General features: G+C 40.6%; 1 protein-coding gene across 3 annotated transcripts in view; it reads right to left on the reverse strand.

Annotated features, from left to right (window-relative positions):
* Positions 1-1,375: 1,375 nt before the first annotated feature.
* The window catches only part of LOC135508061 (syntaxin-binding protein 6-like), a 97,164-nt gene continuing 79,497 nt past the window's right edge, over positions 1,376-19,042 (reverse strand). For 2 of the 3 annotated variants that reach the window (XM_064927981.1, XM_064927982.1), the window contains 5 exons: positions 16,964-17,094; positions 16,640-16,805; positions 9,862-9,972; positions 4,905-5,062; positions 1,376-2,756 (listed from right to left, as the gene is read on the reverse strand). In XM_064927981.1, coding sequence (XP_064784053.1) covers positions 2,733-2,756; positions 4,905-5,062; positions 9,862-9,972; positions 16,640-16,805; positions 16,964-17,094 — 590 coding nt within the window. In that variant the 3' untranslated portion in view covers positions 1,376-2,732. The remainder of the gene's footprint in view (positions 2,757-4,904; positions 5,063-9,861; positions 9,973-16,639; positions 16,806-16,963; positions 17,095-19,042) is intronic. The other variant, XM_064927983.1, reaches the window with a different exon arrangement.

Below are 19,042 nucleotides of genomic sequence, written 5' to 3' on the forward strand. Positions count from 1 at the left end.
CCCCAGTAAAGCAGTGGATTACAGGATATGACCTACAGTATATAGCATTGGAGAAGTAACTCTGAAAATATAGTTATCAGAAAATATACCAAGCACTTCACACTGGAAGAAGCTAAGGTACACTAAAGCTACCCTTAATACAAATATAGTTTAGTTAACTAAAGAAAGTGACTTTGAAAAAGTAGTTCAATACATTCAAACTACTTTGATATATTGACCATCTAAATCTGAAATTTCAGACTACAAAATGCAAGTTCACTCTGGAGTCAGTGGTTAAGTGAATGTGTCATTTAGCCTATTATACACTACGTATGTTTCCAGTGATTAGGCAGGTCTGATGAAAGAAACAAAATGCTTGGCTACTTTAAATACATTTTATTTCTTGCAAAAAAAAAAGTATTGTGTAGTTCCATTAGTTAACTACACCACTATATAGCAAACAAGTAATGAAAACACTAAAAACACTACCAAGATTTGAATTTAGTTCAACTACCACCAAGCTACTGCAAAATGTAGTTAAATTACTAGTTGAACTACATGGAGTTCACTACTCCTTACCACTACCTATACATATCTTGCCTTTCCCATGACTTTAGTCTATTGGCCTAGTTGTGAAATGCACCCCCTCACACAAAAAAACATTGTAAAATTTTTAGACTTGAGACAATTTCTATTTCGATAATATGCAATCGGATATAGACAACGAGACGGATGTTTTGAAATAACTCAATATGTTACATTCAAACTAAAACGTATTGGTCTGTTTAATTGAAAATAATGGTGTTTTTCTGTATTAGATTGAACTAGTATTGAGACCTTCTGTAATAACCACCTATTCATTCTGTAATAACCACCTATTCATTCTGTAATAACCACCTATTCGTACTGTAATAACCACCTATTCGTTCTGTAATAACCACCTATTCATTCTGTAATAACCACCTATTCATTCTGTAATAACCACCTATTCATTCTGTAATAACCACCTATTCATTCTGTAATAACCACCTATTCAGCCTTTTCTTCTTCTGTATTCCTCATACAATTCACTTCCAACAAGCACCATACATCTTAAGCAAGACCCTCTTTCAAACCTGGTACAAAACATACTTTACTTTCTCCCTTTGGTTATCAATATAGCAAGGCACTGTTCGCCCGGGTTACCACTGTTAACACAGACTCCTCAAGTTAAACCACATGCTGTTGAAGAACTAATGAAAGACTCTTTAAAAAGGCACCAATATAGAACCATTGCACTTTGTTTAGGGACCTCATCTGGTCCTATGAAAAGTGAAGGATAATAACGTATTTACTGAGACCAACTAAGGGGCTTGTACTCGCAAAAACCCCAAAAAACTTTCATAACCATAATACATAGTTTCAATATTTTTATTAAAAACAATGAATATCCAAAATGTTAGGACTAAAGCAGACTAGAAGTTGAGGCAACGAGAATTTCATTAAGAACTTAACAGTGCTCTGCAAGGTAAGGTTGTCCGTGCACTGTAACAGCAAGACATATAGAATCTAAAAGTAATAAACATACCCACACTGTGGGTGGTTACTTGTTTGTGATGAAGCCACGGTTACACAGTCAGTGAATGGACGCAAATACTGTACAATGCCGCTAGTGAAGACGTGTTAGTCAGCGGTTTTACAGAAAACATTTAATAAACCCCAATTAAACAAGAATTACAAGATGTGACCAAGTTAGAATGGAAATATTATTTTCAGAGATTGTGGTAGAATGAATTTACAGGTTTATAAGCTTGTTAACAACAGTTGAAGCTAATTTACAATGGCACTGTAGTCTTTCACCTTACAATAAACAGTCTGATCTTGTCCTCACAACCAAGTGCTTCAATAACCCTTCGGAAATGTTACCAAAAGTAAAGCCTAAATGCTCGTCTTTACTCTGTAGGTTTCATTCAACCTTTTGACAGAGACCATGCACCTGAACACTTGGTCACTCAGACTTTTTAGTTGGAAAACAGCACATTTCATACCATCTTAGTTGAAATATAGTCTTCCAGCAGGAGGTTTTTGAAGCAACATGTCCGTCACACATTTGGCTAGTACTATGTCTGCAATGAATGAATGCACCAATGAGCCTTTACAACAGTGTGATGCCAAATAGTCAAATGGCAAAAGAGATCTAACATTTTTTAACAAGTTAATGTTCACATACAGGGATGTACATTGTTGTCTCCAAGTACAGGAAATAGCCATCATGTGATACGCATGTGTCACGTCATCCAATCTCTTCTGTCTTGTTAAATTCTCCTTTTCCAGCACTGTATATATAAAGTTACTTCTTTGAGAGAGACAGCGGAGTTGAAGAGCTGCTCCTTTTTTTTTGGGGGGGGGGGGGGGAAGAGAGATCTGGAATGTGTGTGTGTGTGTGTGTGTTTGTCTAGGTTGGGGATGGCAGTGACCATTTCCATGGTTTGCCTACGTAAAGTCATGGAGTACTTTGGGGGCAATGGAGGCAGTGAAAGAGGAGTTAAGCTGTGAAACCTTTGCTCTTAACTGCCTGAGCTCTCCCCCCTCAACATCATCATATATTCTTCATTAGAAACAAGGTAGCTACACAACAACACAAAATGTAAATGTTACCGTTGTTAACAAGACTAAGCATGTTAAAAGTTGTAAGAATAATAAAATCAGAAATCCGTCCTTAATGGCGTCTGGCGCTCTTGGCGGACCCCTACTCCCGAAGGCTTAGCAATGGTTTAACACTTGTGCTTCATGGCCAGCTGTGGAGAGGGGAGGGAGAGAGAGAGGGGACAAAAAGTAGGCTACATGTCAACAATAGTAAGCTGTGGGGATATATAAACATTATACAGTGACTAAACCAAATGAGAAAGCTATTTAACTAAACATTTCTTCAACTGCCCCTCTGAATAGATGTCTTGGTGTTGCCACAAATCATTCAAAAATATGCCTAAAAAAGTATCAAAACAAAGTGAGATGCAAAATCTATTAATCCGTCAATTAACCAGTCAATTCTTAAGTTAGCTAGCACATTCAAAACCAACCACCAACTAAGTCAAATAATCTAATTGATGCCGCTTTGTTTTCCCAACTCGTGGAAGCAACATGGTTGGCATGGTGAGTAAAACAACAGGATCTATTCTCTAGGCAGAGAGGAATGATAGCTATTAGAGTGGTGCTATTCCTCAGGCTTGGTAAGAGGCCCAGGCCCCAGTGTTTTCATCACCCTGGCTCATTAACAAGGGTTCTAATAGGCCTGGCTGGAGGTTCATTAGAGAAAAGGCCAGGGCCACCAATCTAATTCAAACACAGAGACGTGCGCGCGCGCACACACACACACACACACACACACACTTTACTCGCCTACAGTTAAAAATAGAGGTGGTTGAAATCCCCAGAGCTAACAAGTGGGGGCAGCAGAGCTGCAGCACAGACCAGACAGCCGTGCTGTGGGGATGGTGAGAGCACAACAGTGCTGCAATTGGGACTGTCACAGAGCCTAAGCAGGTGGGAGACACTGCAGAGACGGACTAACAGAACCTGCAGTGCGGTTTCTTGCTCCAGGTCACCTTGACACAGAACTTCTTCCTTGTTACGAAGTCCTGCACAAGATACCGTATGGTCTCAGCTTCAACCAAAAGAAAACTGGATCACAGGTAGAAATGATATCTTGTTCAATGGCATGACAAGGGGGAAAGGTTTACAAGATTCTAACAGCAAACCTGCCTTCTTAATGTACAATAGTTGGCAGATATACAACGTTCCCAACTCTTACTTAACATCAAGACTCAAGAGGGGGAAAGATTATTTACTTCATGTTTTGAAGGATTTTAGTTTAAAGTTATCCCCAGGCAGAAAAGACATTGCAGAATGCATTTACTGTAGCTAGCTAACACCAAATGACAGTTGTTATCATAAGTATAGGGCTGCAATTTAACAAAGTCACATACTGTACATGCTTAAGTGAGTCTTAACTTTTCAAAAAAGTGCAAGACAACCAATTAATTAAATAGCCCGTACAATTAAACATCTAATAGCGGGAGCCGAATAGGGAAGTGGATGACTGGGCCTGTATGGCATGGGGAGTTAAAGGGCCATTCTCTGAGTTAAAGAGTGTTCCCATGAGCTTGATTCATTTCACACCACAGGGTCTTTATCTGTTAACAGTGAGAGGCTGACCATGACCCATCAAATGGCTTTCAATTAGACCGCCATTGCAGTAATGTGTTCAAAATTTTATAAAGAAATGAATTGGCGTTCCAGTCCAGAGTGGATAGAACAGTGGGTCAACCGAAGTGGGAAGAATCCGTTTTTACAGGAGATGACAGAAGCAGGCTCGAAAAAAATGCTAGCTACTTAAAAAGTTATTGGAATTGATCACAGTCGTGGGCGCGTGCTAGAAGCAGAGAATGATTCATTTCTCATTATATTTCTGCCTCCCGTTTTTGTAGCAAAACCATATTATGCTGCAACATTAAGCAGCAGGTGATTTGTTTTACTTGTGTGAGGGATACAGTTGGATGGAGAGGATGAGAGAAGCCCATGGAGAAGAGCTGGGATGGACAGAATAGAGGAACGCACTGTGGAGAGGGGGACTCCTAACAAGAACATCAAGCTATAGTGAACCAGAAGCAACAAACACCACTTCAACTGAATCACCTCAAGAAGTAGAACACCGTTAGATCTTTCTTCTACAGAGTTTACATTTTCATGATAGATGGGATGAATTGTTAGTCAAATACAAATTGGGAAATGTGGGTTACATGGTATCACTATGTGGTAATGTTTGATTATGTTTTAGCAATGTTATAGCGTATACCTACTGTAGGGCCTACATTTGATCTGTTCAGTTCATGTGGTGAGGAAAAATTCCCCAAGCCCTTGTAATGATCTGATGTGACGTGTGTCACCTTGTGTGCGGTGACTGAGAACTGCTCAGCACTGTTCTTCATCTCCCCTGTTTTCTCCTCCGCCCGGCTTAACCGCTCCCCTCGCTCGTTCAGAGCCTGGCTGGCCTTCTGTACAGCACTGGTCACACTGTCTGCTGCAGAGTGGAGTATACTGTTACCTGGAGGAGAGAGAAATGGGGAGCAGGGGGGAGAAGAAATGGGAGAAATATAATAAATTATACCGTGCCTTGGTAGAGAAGAGGGTGAGGTGCCGCAGTTGCAACAGAGTATGAATCACTATCAACAAAATAACTCAATGCAGCAGTGACATGAGCCTTACAGAAATGCTCTGCATTAGTAGTTAATGTTAATGTTTCATTCAGCATCCCTGGCCGGACTTTGATTATTGACAAGGAACAGGTGAAAAACAGGGTTACTCCAATCAGGGACGTTCTAGGAAGCCAGCGAATGAGTTTTTCATTACAGAGGTTGGTTTCCTGTAAGAAATGAGCCAATGAAATAAACGTGTCACACTCCTCGTTTACCAAGCTTAGATCTGTCTATCACGCCATTTCTCTCAAATGAAATGAAACAACCAACTCGCTAACTAAAAGCATTCCAAATAGCTCCAGGTGTTTCAAGGGTTATTATTCTGATTTTCTTTAGTAAAACTTTAGTGGCAGCTTCTCTTTTCCTCTTCTCAGACGGTGTGATAATAGCAGAGCGGGAACGAGTGTTCGACTTTGAACCCCTTGCGCTGGCGGCACAGCTGTGTGGATGAGAGGAAATAACAGAACACAGTCTTCCTCCGATAGCACCGACCCTGCGGATGTTTCAAACTGGCAAGCTATTCATCTACGGCTTTGGGGAGCGCCGCCTGCCGTCGACTAGCACTACGCTAACAATCCTTGCTTTAGGTTGGGGACCGCCGTCTGCCCAAAACTTTCACTTCAGAGCCATTACCCTGGCGCAGTGCCAGTACTTTATAATCATTGCTTTATGTGGCGATATATCCAAGGGCAGCGTGCCACTTTGAATAGTTTTGAGCATTGCTTTTCCTTTGAAGTGTCTAATGTTGACCTGGCTGGGGTTATTTGGTTGCCTGGGAAAGAAGACAATGGGGAGGTTTTTCGATCAGTTGTTCCAAAGTTGTGAACAAACCATTCTTTCAACGAAACTGGGGACTGGTACTGCAATTTTCTGTATGAACAATGGACAACAAAAAGGCAAAAAAAAAAGAGAGTTGATAATGTGCTCCTCTCAACTGGCAAGTTGTGGAAGGAATAAGAAGTAGAGCGGAACTCAATGTAAATGAGGCCTTCAGTGTTAGATGAGAAATATGGGGTTAGAGTTCAGTTCCAAACAGCCCATGAGATCAAAGCCAATCATAAACAAATCAAAGAGCCAGTTCTATAACGGGGCTTTAACAATATAACAAATCATCCAATATGTCCCCTTTCCCCACTTCTTTGAAGGGTCTCTAGTTAGAAGACTATTGCTTCCATTTCTTCTTTGAGATAATTGAATAGGAAGACCGAGGACATCCAGGTTCTGCTGCAGGAGTGTGAAGACACTAAAGATATTGAACACAGCCAGTCATTTTAACATGTCCTCCCAAAGGGAATCCATACTGTAGAGTGTAGGCTATGCGGTGCTGTCCTGTGGCGCCCAGGCAGGTACGCTGACTGATAAATAATTGGAGTTGTGGCGCAGCGGGTTAAATGACAGCCCGAAGCAGACGGGATGCCAGCTGGTGTTCCTCTTCTCCTCTGCTTTCCTTCAAAGGAAGTTAACTTGATCAAGTAAAATCCATTTCATGCAAAGCTAGCTAGTGGTAAAGCAACACATTGGATTCCACAACACTTCCGGTAGATACTCACCCCAAAGCTAGATGCCACATTTTCATGGATAATGGAATAAATTAGGCGTACAGAGACTCTACACATTTGAGCCAAACCCAGCGCCATCACCGCAGTTCCAACATTTTTCCATGGAAACGTTTCAACTTGTAGAAGATCTCCAAGTCGAAAGGTTTTTGGCTAGGCTCTGGGTTTAACAGTGTAGGGAAGGAGAAGTGTGTTTCATCTATCTTTGCTGTGGCCTCCATCTTCTTCACAGTATTGAAATAAAGACTTGTATTGGGACACAAGTGACATGTCTCCCTCTAAGTCACCCTTTCCATCCTTTAATAAGTAAAACCCCCTCCTTCCCCTGAGAGCAGAGATGGGATGAGACCTCTTCACCCCCGTCCACATCCCTTTAATCCCCTCTCTCCGCTAAGAGAGGGCCCAGAGATCAACACTCCCCTCATCCCACACACTCTTCCCTCTTTCCCGACTCTCACTCCTGGGCTGGGCAATATCAGCCAGCTGCTGGTTGAGTCCCCTCCAATGGTGAATGTAATTTTAAAAAAAGAGTAGCAGGGAGGCAGGTTGTGTGGTCACAAAGGCCCTGGGTCTTTACTCTGTAGAGTTGATGAAGGTGCAGTCATTCTGTAACTGAGATTTGGAAGGAGTGACGGAGCGCATGGTGATTCAACTCTCTGTCCTCTGGTGGTTCTATTGAGGTTTCTCTTTACAAGAACATGGGGGAGTGATGTCTTGCTTTTAACAAGCACCTCTGGGTTGGTTTTTCAGGAAACCAAAGAAATCTCTGCTCAGAGAAAAATGTAACATCAGTGTTACAAAAAGGGTTGAGAGCTGGCACATTCTTGGGGGGAGAAATTTGTTACGATCACGTATGTGTTTGGCTGGTGAGTTTTTCCTGAAATGGTTCGCAGACTATCCCTGTAAAGGAATCTAACCTTCCTGAAGCTGTGTCCTATGACCAGGGAACTCCTACTTCAACAATGGAGGGAGAATGCGTTTCTACATCCCCATGATATCAATATAGTCAGGGCGCGCCTGTAAAACAAAAAAGGCAAAACCTTGTTTCTGCAACTAAAGTTAAAAGAAAAGTGAAATGACCCACAATGAACCCAGTAGAGAGAAAGATGATCCAAAAACACGATTCCAGGGTGATTCTATTCCTTGAGCCTTTGACCTCAATAATGAAGTGACCACAAGTCAGGCAGACACAATGTAATGTTGTGGTTGTGAACATTTTGAATGTGCAGGAACATGACGATGACTGTCAATCGACACTTTCTCTCAAAGCCTGCTTGATTGGTTATGCCACTCAGAGCTTCCCAAACTCTGTCCTAGCCCCCACCATCTCACCTCAGGTGCACGTTTTGGTTTTTGCTCAAACACCACACAGTTGATTCAAATAATCAAAGCTTGATAAGTTAGTTATATGAATCAGCTGTATAGTGCTAGGGCAAAAAAAAACAAAAAGGTGCACCCAGGGGAGGTCCCAGGACAGAGTTTGGGAAAACCGGACTGGAAATCACCCAATTAATACATCTACACTCAGACCAATGCAAGCATACACTCAGGCATACATTCTTAGAGGCACATGCATGCTTGCTAGCACAAACACACCCTTGCATAGGCCAGCTATCTTAAAGAGGTAAGCTCAAGCGGAGTCAATTACCATCCAGTATGAATAGTGTACCAGTATGCTGCCCCGAGGCAGTCTCTGTGTGGGTGTGGTAGGACAGGGGGTAGAGACCAGAGATGGGTTCTATATCTATGGTAGAGAGACTCTCCTGTAGAGTACAGCCCCACCTACTAATCTGTACATTACACATTTCATCAAAAGCTTTCCATATTAGTTATGACCAAAGGGCCTTTGTTGTTCCCCTTAAAGCAGAGTTACTGGAAAATGGAACAGCTGTAGCATTGTGTAGCTACAGTAACTCACTCCCCTGTCATCCTTAGTTTGTCAGTAAGAATTTCACACCCTGCAGCTCAACATGGTGCTGCACATGCTGTGCACAGCGACAGGGATGGGGAGAGGAGGAGAGACGAGAGTTGAGAGAGCTGTAGTGCTCAAGAGAAGGCAAAACAGATAGTGAGAAAGGGAGAGTGAGAAGGATACACAGCAGTCAATAGAGACTGACGTAGGCAACACAGGATGAACTCAATATGTCACCCACCCAGAGCTCCCCAAAAGGATGGCATCACACCGGGCATACTGCTGTACCCACCGACTCCCCCCCCCCCCAAGGAGACAAATCCATTGAACGTTCCCCAACTCCCCCCTCCACTTTTCTGCTGTCTAATTCATGCAAATCTTGACATTAACTTCTAACCTAAGCCCCCGTTTTCTTCTTAATACAGTGTTAATCCACTTTTTTAAAGTCATTAGGAGAAAGGGTAATATTCTTCTGACATTCTCAGCATGGTTACAGTAGAGTTGTGCATTCATTTTGGCACTTCTCTGCTAATAGGGTTGCAGCAGTCAGGGAGTGGGGATGCTAATGGAGACAAACATGGAACATTCTGTCCCTGACCCCAAGAGACACTGTAGGTCTAATGGAGCAAATTGCTACTAGGTATTCAAGTACCGTACCTTCCATGAAAGTTTAAAGAGATAAACGTCAGGGTTGCATATTATACTGAAAAACCATAACCCTGTTCATAATAATGGCCTTGTTTATATTAGTTCAAGGAGAGTTTGAGGATGAATCGGTATTGAGGTGACTATTGTAGGTAATGCTCATTTTGTCATTTACTGTCCTTGTGCTTGAGGTGGAGAGAAGGTAAGACTTAAAGTTGATGACATGGTTCCTCGGAGTCAATGAGCTGGTTTAATCTGAAAGGCTGTCAGTGAGGTGATCGTCCATCTACACAACTCACATAAGCTGTGCATCTTAAAGGGGAGTCCTTTATGTACACCGGTCCCTCAAAATGACAGTATCACACTTGGAAGTCTACTCTGTGTGCATACAGATGTTCTAGAACACACACTGTACATTCTCTAAGCCATCAAATGTTATATAATACATTGAAGATCGAAGATTTAGGAGCTTAACTGCCTTGTTAGTAAAATGATGAATTATTTTAGTTGAATGTAAAATTTGTTTCCTGCTTACCTTCTAAGAGTAGCCGGCGACCTTGGCGTCGACTGTTTAAAACAACTTCTTTCCTCATTCTGCTCAAAAAGACCTTGCAACGGAAAACGACTGAATCTACAGTTTCATCGTCTGTGACAAGAGGAAAAGGAATGTCTTCATTTGGGTTTGTTTTTGTTATTTTATCTGTTAGACAGAATACATGACTATGTTGGATAATACTTATTACAACACACTACAGTTTGTTCTAATATGGTCATTTTTGTTAACTTTGGTTAAATAATGTAATAGACTTACTGTTTTACGATATTAAAAGGGTTATTAAAAGGGTTTTGTTCAAACAGTGAAGTAGGAAAGAAATCAAATATTTTAATTTGGGGTAACTGGAATAGATTAGGGAAGTTAAGGTACCGTTCAAGTAGAAATGAAGCATTGTTTGTTATTAACTTGATGAAAGGTAGCCTATATTCTAACACGTTTTCACTTGAGTTGGGGCGGCAGGGTAGCCTAGTGGTTAGAGCGTTGGACTAGTAACCGGAAGGTTGCAAGTTCAAACCCCCGAGCTGACAAGGTACAAATCTGTCGTTCTGCCCCTGAACAGGCAGTTAATCCACTGTTCCTAGGCAGTCATTGAAAATAAGAATTTGTTCTTAACTGACATGCCTAGTTAAATAAATGTAAAAAAAATTGACTGCATAATCAGGTAATCTATTTCCCATAAGAAATCTCACAACAGTTTAAAATGGTGTAAAGAAGTCTTCTTGAAGTGCCCTCCTGACAGTAAGCATTTGCATGATAGTTTCCAAAATGATTCAATAGCTCATAAAAAGGAGTGTATAATAGCATTTAGCATCCTAGAATTCAAAAACTGATGAAAGCAAGCAACCAATATTTTATACTCCCTCTCACTATTCTAAGACACGCTCTGCCACTTAAGCAGAGGTCCATGAGAGTCTGTGGGGAAGAGTGCGTGCTGCAGCCTCAGTCGATCCTGATAACATGGCATTAACAAAATGAGTCCAGCAACGCTGCTTTAATCAGGCCCTATTACACGGCCCATCAGGTATCACTACACAGGTTCCTGGCTGCACATCTCCTCCACACGGCTCTAAAGGGAGTTCACAGTCTCTGGATGAGGGATGCTTTTCGTGCATCACCTACACATAACTAGTGAGGCGACAACCAAAAGACATGACCAAGATGGAAGTCTGATGAGAAAATAATGATTGTCATTATTTAACCACATGCATTAAAAAAAGGTGCACTCCGTAGTTTAACATTTCAGTCAATAAAGGATAGGACCAGGTGTCCTACTTATGTGTATTTCGGTCTAAACCTCCATTATGTGGAATTCATACCGTTACCACAAGGGGAAGTACAGCAATGGAGAGTGCCTTCACCCTCACCTTAAAGCCCACCTCTGTATTATAATTCCAGACCTTTCTTCAGATGAAGTAGATCTGCCAGAGTGAACCGGCAGTCCTCTTCAATAAAGGATGAATAAAGTTTGCATAAGCTAACAGAATCCACAGTAAGCCTGACGACCTTGTCCTGTCAAACCTTTACAATCTCTCAACGCATAAGAACAACCGTCCCGGAGTCCGGCCTGCCAATTAATATCATGTTCTCTAACACAGAACTCTGCCTCACTAAAACGGTGGCAAAGTGACAAGCCATTTCTTTGTGTTTGCCCAGCTAACAAAGATGAGCTCTTGTGTAGAATAGATAATTGCCTGTCAGGGTGACCCAGCGTAGAGTAAGCGCCTCTGTTCTGTGTTAAAGGCAAATCTAACCAGCAAGAAAGGGCAATATCCCAGAATCCTCGTGGGTCATTAGGCCCTGTGTGTTCTAGCAGTGTAGTAAAAAGTATGTTATCAAAGGCACCTCAATTACGACAACTGGTCTATTAAAGCCTTCAACACACAAACACAGCCACCACAATAGTGATAGTGTCAACCACAACAAGGTAGTGTGTAAACAACATGGTTTCTGACCCTTTGACTCAATGTGTTCTTGGTGACAGTTCAACGGGACAAACCATGTTCATTGTTACATTGACAGCAGGATGTTATTTTTATCTGGGAAGTTAACGAGTCCAGTAAAGCATTACAATACTGTACATTGTGGTTACACTAAAGACATTCAAGCTATATCTATAACAAACTATCTAATAGTGTATGTGACTTTTGAATAGGGTCCTATACTCCAGAGGTAGTTGCTTCGTCATCCCTATTCCCCATGCTGGTCAGTCAGAAGAGGGGCGACCCACACAGTTATTGTCCCACACCGGAGCAGCGTCATGATATTTGTTTTGCACTGGTGTGAGACTTAAACTGGAGGGGACAGTGGTGGCAGCACTCTGACATTCTCTTCTTTCTACCGTCACTAGGTCTCTGGCTGTGTGGTGATTGAACAGGCATGGCGTTGACAGGTCAATGTCTTTCTATGGTCTATATCCAATCTAAGTCTATTAGATTGAAAGCATTAGCAGATTTGGGGATTGGATATGGATAGTAAAACTAATATTTTGAGTCAATTACTGTTTGAGCTGGTGGTAACATAAATAAACTAAAAACTGATGCCAAAATACTGGAATAAAGCGTGCTTTGTGTTGGTGTTTAAGTATGTATGTGTGTTGTTGCATAAGTGAGACACTACACAACATCCCATTACACCCAGTATGCAGATGACCATTTATCTGGAGGTGTCTGAGAGTGAATGAGAGTTAGGCCACAGATGTTCTCTGTTTTGTCATATTCTTCAGCCCCCTGGAGGACAATACAATAACCTCTGCCCACACTATAACACCAGCCCAGCCAGCAATACACTACTGTATTTGTCAGGGGTTACACTGTACAAGTTAAATAAGGAAGAAAAACATACAAGCTGTGGTTTATGATGTAGGAGGGAGACGATCAGGGCAGAGGCATATAGCAATGAGGAGGAGAGGGAACCTTAACAGCAGGAGTAGCTGGGAAAGGAAAGGAACTGTCCTCCACTCAATAGAAATTGGCTAATACAGCTTTTTCTATAGAGGGAATGATCTATTTTTAAATGCATTGTTACAATAATGATCAAGCAGTACTACGTCTATAAAGAAAAAATGATCAGTGTGCAATATTCCTCTCAAAGTAGCTGTTTATGAATGTTAATACAAAAAGCTTTTCTGGAGTACGCCCTTTGAATCACATTTGATCAAACACATCTCTCCACGATAGCTCCCCTCTCAGGTCTCTAGAACAGGTTTACAGCTGATTAAGAACAGGGTTTCCACAACCCACTCTCTGGCTCAGGAACACAGAGGAAGCCTTCCCTCTCTACCAGTAGGCTACCTACTACCTCCCCTGTAAGGATAACATGCTACAACATGGAAATTACATCATATTGCTTACCTAGGTGACCAATTCATATAGGAATTGGTTGTGTTGTGAACGTGTGTTATTTTGAATAGAAGCTTGTGTATATTGTTTAGTTAGAGTGTGGGAGTGAGTTAATATTCCTTATGACTAAAGGTTAGTTCTCAGTGGACTGGTTCTTCCAACATCTCAGGAGTAACTGGATTAAATGATGTATCAGTACAGTTAAATATCATTAGGTAGGTTTAATGATGTATCAGTACAGTTAAAAATCATTAGGTAGGTTTAATGATGTATCAGTACAGTTAAATATCATTAGGTAGGTTTAATGATGTATCAGTACAGTTAAATATCATTAGGTAGGTTTAATGATGTATCAGTACAGTTAAATATCAATATGTATGTTTAATGATGTATCAGTACAGTTAAATATCATTAGGTAGGTTTAATGATGTATCAGTACAGTTACATATCATTAGGTAGGTTTAATGATGTATCAGTACAGTTAAATATCATTAGGTAGGTTTAATGATGTATCAGTACAGTTAAATATCATTGGGTAGATTTAATGATGTATCAGTACAGTTAAATATCATTAGGTAGGTTTAATGATGTATCAGTACAGTTAAATATCATTAGGTAGATTTAATGAGGTTGTATCAGTACAGTTAAATATCATTAGGTAGATTTAATGATGTATCATAGTACAGTTAAACATCATTAGGTAGATTTAATGAGGTTGTATCAGTACAGTTAAATATCATTAGGTAGATTTAATGATGTTGTATCAGTACAGTTAAATATCATTAGGTAGGTTTAATGATGTATCAGTACAGTTACATATCATTAGGTAGGTTTAATGATGTATCAGTACAGTTAAATATCATTAGGTAGGTTTAATGATGTATCAGTACAGTTAAATATCATTAGGTAGGTTTAATGATGTATCAGTACAGTTAAATATCATTAGGTAGATTTAATGAGGTTGTATCAGTACAGTTAAATATCATTAGGTAGATTTAATGATGTATCATAGTACAGTTAAACATCATTAGGTAGATTTAATGAGGTTGTATCAGTACAGTTAAATATCATTAGGTAGATTTAATGATGTTGTATCAGTACAGTTAAATATCATTAGGTAGATTTAATGATGTTGTATCAGTACAGTTAAATATCATTAGGTAGATTTAATGATGATGTATCATAGTACAGTTAAATATCATTAGGTAGATTTAATGATGATGTATCAGTACAGTTAAATATCATTAGGTAGATTTAATGATGTATCATAGTACAGTTAAATATATTTAGGTATATTTAATGGTGTATCATAGTACAGTTAAATATCATTAGGTAGATTTAATGATGTATCAGCAGAGTTAAATATAATTAGGTACATTTAATGATAATGTATCATAGTACAGTTAAATATCATTAGGTAGGTTTAATGATGTATCAGCAGAGTTAAATATAATTAGGTACATTTAATGATAATGTATCATAGTACAGTTAAATATCATTAGGTAGGTTTAATGATGTATCAGTACAGTTAAATATCATTAGGTAGATTTAATGAGGTTGTATCAGTACAGTTAAATATCATTAGGTAGATTTAATGATGTTGTATCAGTACAGTTAAATATCATTAGGTAGATTTAATGATGTTGTATCAGTACAGTTAAATATCATTAGGTAGATTTAATGATGTTGTATCAGTACAGTTAAACATCATTAGGTAGATTTAATGATAATGTATCATAGTACAGTTAAATATCATGAGGTAGATTTAATGATGTATCATAGTACAGTTAAATATCATGAGGTAGATTTGATGTATCAGTACAGTTAAATATCATTAAGTAGATTTAATGATGTATCATAGTACAGTTAAATATCATTAGGTAGATTTAATGTTGTATCAGTACAGTTAAATATCATTAGGTAGATTTAATGATAATGTATCATAGTACAGTTAAATATCATTAGGTAGATTTAATGATGATGTATCATAGTACAGTTAAATATCATTAGGTAGATTTAATGATGATGTATCAGTACAGTTAAATATCATTAGGTAGATTTAATGATGTATCATAGTACAGTTAAATATATTTAGGTATATTTAATGATGGTGTATCATAGTACAGTTAAATATCATTAGGTAGATTTAATGATGTATCAGCAGAGTTAAATATAATTAGGTACATTTAATGATAATGTATCATAGTACAGTTAAATATCATTAGGTAGATTTAATGATGTATCATATGATATTTAACTGTACTTAGGTAGATTTAATGATGGTGTATCATAGTACAGTTAAATATCATTAGGTAGATTTAATGATAATGTATCATAGTACAGTTAAACATCATTAGGAAGGTTTAATGATGTATCACCACAGTTAAATATCATTAGGTACATTTAATGATGATGTATCATAGTACAGTTAAATATCATTAGGTAGATTTAAAGATGCCTTTAGGGAGGGCAATCCTTAAAATGAAAAGTCCTCAAAGTAAATGGGAATAATAACTCAGTCTCATTATACAACCAATCAGATCTGAACATGTAAGTGCCATTCTCGACATACAGAATGAAGGACTTTTCAGTTGAAAGACAAAACAGACCTTGGAGTGAGAACACTAGATCTGACTAAGAGCTTTTTCTGGATCAAAAGGGGGCTTAGGTGGTGGGCGTGGCCAATGGTGCAGTCGCAGTGACAAAACGTCACTGGCTAATTTCCTGCAATTATATTCATTTTGCCATGTGGTGGAGATGCAATTTTGCAGTTTTAATGCAAATATACTGAAATTCTACACATTATTGTTCCTATTTTCACCCCTTTTTCGTGGTATCCAATTGGTAATTAGAGTCTTGTCTCATCGCTGCAAGTCCCGTACGGACTCGGGACAGGCAAAGGTCGAGAGCCATACGTCCTCCGAAACACAACCAAACCAAGCCACACTGCTTCTTGACACAATGCCCACTTAACCCAGATGCACCAACCAACGCGTCGGGGGAAACACCGTATACCTGGCAACCTTGTCAGCGTGCACTGTGCCTGGCCCGCCACAGGAGTCGCTAGTGCGTGATGGGACAACATCCCTGCCGGCCAAACCCTCCCCTAACCCTGACGACCCTGGGCCAATTGTGCGCTGCCCCATGTGTCTCGCGGCCGGCTGTGACAGAGCCTGGACTTGAACCAAGATCTCTAGTGGCACAGCTAGCACTGTGATGCAGTCTTAGACCACTGCACCACTCGGGAGGCCCCCACATTATCTTTCCTACATACTTAATACCTGGTTTTAGTCGTTTAAATTATTGTTTGGACATAGGCGGCATGAAAAAAACGGAAAAGGCAGAAAAAAACCCAGACTTTCATACAGTTGATGAGAGCAAGAGAGAGAGGTGGTGTGTCTTGTCACTGTGTCTCTTACCTCCCAGCAGTTTGGACTGACAGTTGACAAATTCTGGCTTGCTCTGAGAGCTGTAGCGCTGGCAGGTGTGGTGGAGGATCTGGATAAAGGTGCACTTTTCACCGGCCGAGCCAGCCACCCACTGGTCAAAGGCATTGTCAAATGCCAAGTCAAACTCTGGACAGTCCTTATAGAGAGAGATACAGAAACAGAGCAAGAGAGAGAACAAGCATGACCCAGGCAGTAGGTGTTGATATGGGATTTGCCCTAATGAAATGGGTCAGGTCATGTAGGTCAGGAAAAACTCAGCCCTCGGCAGGGAGGTTCAGTGAACTGTAAACTCACTTTGTTGGGGTCACAGCCGTTGACCTGTCTCAGCTGGTCGATGGTCCACATTGACCTCTTGGCGAAGGACGATGAACCTGGGAACTGCTTCACCTTGGTGATGGACACATGGGAAGGCTTCTTATTAGTCACTGGGGAGAAGAAATGAAGTAACATTTAGTTCAAAACTAAAATAAACGATCTGTTAACAATAGTAAGGGATTCAACTTAAATTGAACAAAGTTAAGATGCCAAATGTTCATATAATGAAGGTGTTTTATTTTGAACAGACAATGTGAGAACACACTACGGTCACCACAAGCAATGAGAGTGACAAGCTTCCTCCATAGCAGCTGTGTTCAGGAATACAGAGGTCATTGGTGCCAAAAAACAACATAGGCTTATCAGCAAAAGCAACAGAAAATAAAAAGCATTTTTTTCCTGAGAGACAGCCTGGCCTAATGTTGACCAGACCTCCCTGTGGCCGGCCTTAGACATAGTTATCCAGTCAAAATATGCCTACTAATCTTTAATTTACTTCCAATGGGAGCTATCGTCTTTAACCCAACCACAGTGTCTGACAGTACGATAAGGTGCAGTGTGACAAAGAAAATTAAAAGTTGACTTCATTGGTCTTGTCAGAGTCTGCGGTTATGGCACCTTTTACACTTCACCAGATGCAATTCGCACAAAAGAAAAGCACCCGTTTGTATTGATAAAGATGATGCTTTGCATCCAGTCCTCTGTCGACTAAATCTAAGTGAATATCAAGAACGGCTAAAGCCTTGTGGTAGATAATCTACTCTCAGTATCTGGAGGAAGAGGGAAAGTATAAATCAACATGTGTGGTTGAACCAAAGAGGAGCACTCATATTAGTGAGTATGGCCTGAGGCCTACTGTAGTATCTAGTATCCACATCCTGCCCTGTGACATCACCAGAATATCACCACACCTCCCTGTAGCCCAGACTCTTTCCATGGATCAAAGCGCTGTGTTTACAGATCATCCTGTTCAGGGTTCCGTCATGTGTCAGAACCACTGCATGCATGCACAGCTGGATCCAGGCACGCCAATATCTTTTGGAAGGGCCAACGTGCTCCTGTGTTGTTTCTGCTGGCTCAAATACCAGGCCACTGTTTCTGCCGTTATGTCTTTCTGGATAGACAGATAGGCATTGTGTAGGTCACTCGTATTCTGTTCCGAGTTAGATTTCCAAAACACAGTCCCATCTGGGCAGGTTGTTATCAGTTACCGACATGTTTTTGAGGCCTAGTGTCCGACCAAGCCCTTCTCGTTTTTCACATTCTTTTTAATAACATAGGTAGGGCTACATCCCTGACTGTTTTTTTGCATCATCCTGTTTGTTGTGATTGTATCTCTTTGGCGAGGGGAGATGTTTTGATATATTGTACATTTATACAGCTGTATCTAACAGCGGAAGTTGTTGACTTTGATCTCAGGATGTGACAGTCAGGGGCTTGGTGTGAAGAGTCCCGTTTTCTACCTGAGCCGCGTGGTGCTTCTGGTAAGATCTACTCTGTTCATTTTGATATTACAGACGTCCAGTGAGCACTGGAAGCCCTTTCTGTTTAACCAGTAAAATTACGCATCTACAAAGTGGAAATGGTTCTTCTTGACTAGCACGCCTACAGAGAACAGCGAGAACGAGTCAGTCAGCCATGACAGGAGGCATGAAGGGATCCGATGACAGCAATGACCGCGACTCGTCAGTGAAGAGCACTTTTTGCCAGTCCTGTCAGGTCCAGTGACAGTGTGTTTGTGCCCATAGGCAACATTGTTGCCAGTGATGTCTGGTGAGGACCTGCCTTATGACAGGCCTACAAGTCCTCAGTCCAGCCTCTCTCAGCCTATTGCAGACAGTCTGAGCACTGATGGAGGGATTGTGCATTTCTGGTGTAACTCGGGAAGTTGCCATCCTGTACCCATCCCGCAGGTGCGATGTTCGGATGTACCGATCCTGTGCAGGTGTTGTTACACGTGGTCTGCAACTGTGAGGACGATCAGCTGTCCATCCTGTCTCCCCGTAGCACTGTCTTAGGCGTCTCACAGTATGGAGATTGCAATTTATTGTCCTGGAC

The sequence above is a fragment of the Oncorhynchus masou genome, chromosome 21 (assembly GCF_036934945.1).
Source record: "Oncorhynchus masou masou isolate Uvic2021 chromosome 21, UVic_Omas_1.1, whole genome shotgun sequence".
NCBI lineage: Eukaryota > Metazoa > Chordata > Actinopteri > Salmoniformes > Salmonidae > Oncorhynchus > Oncorhynchus masou.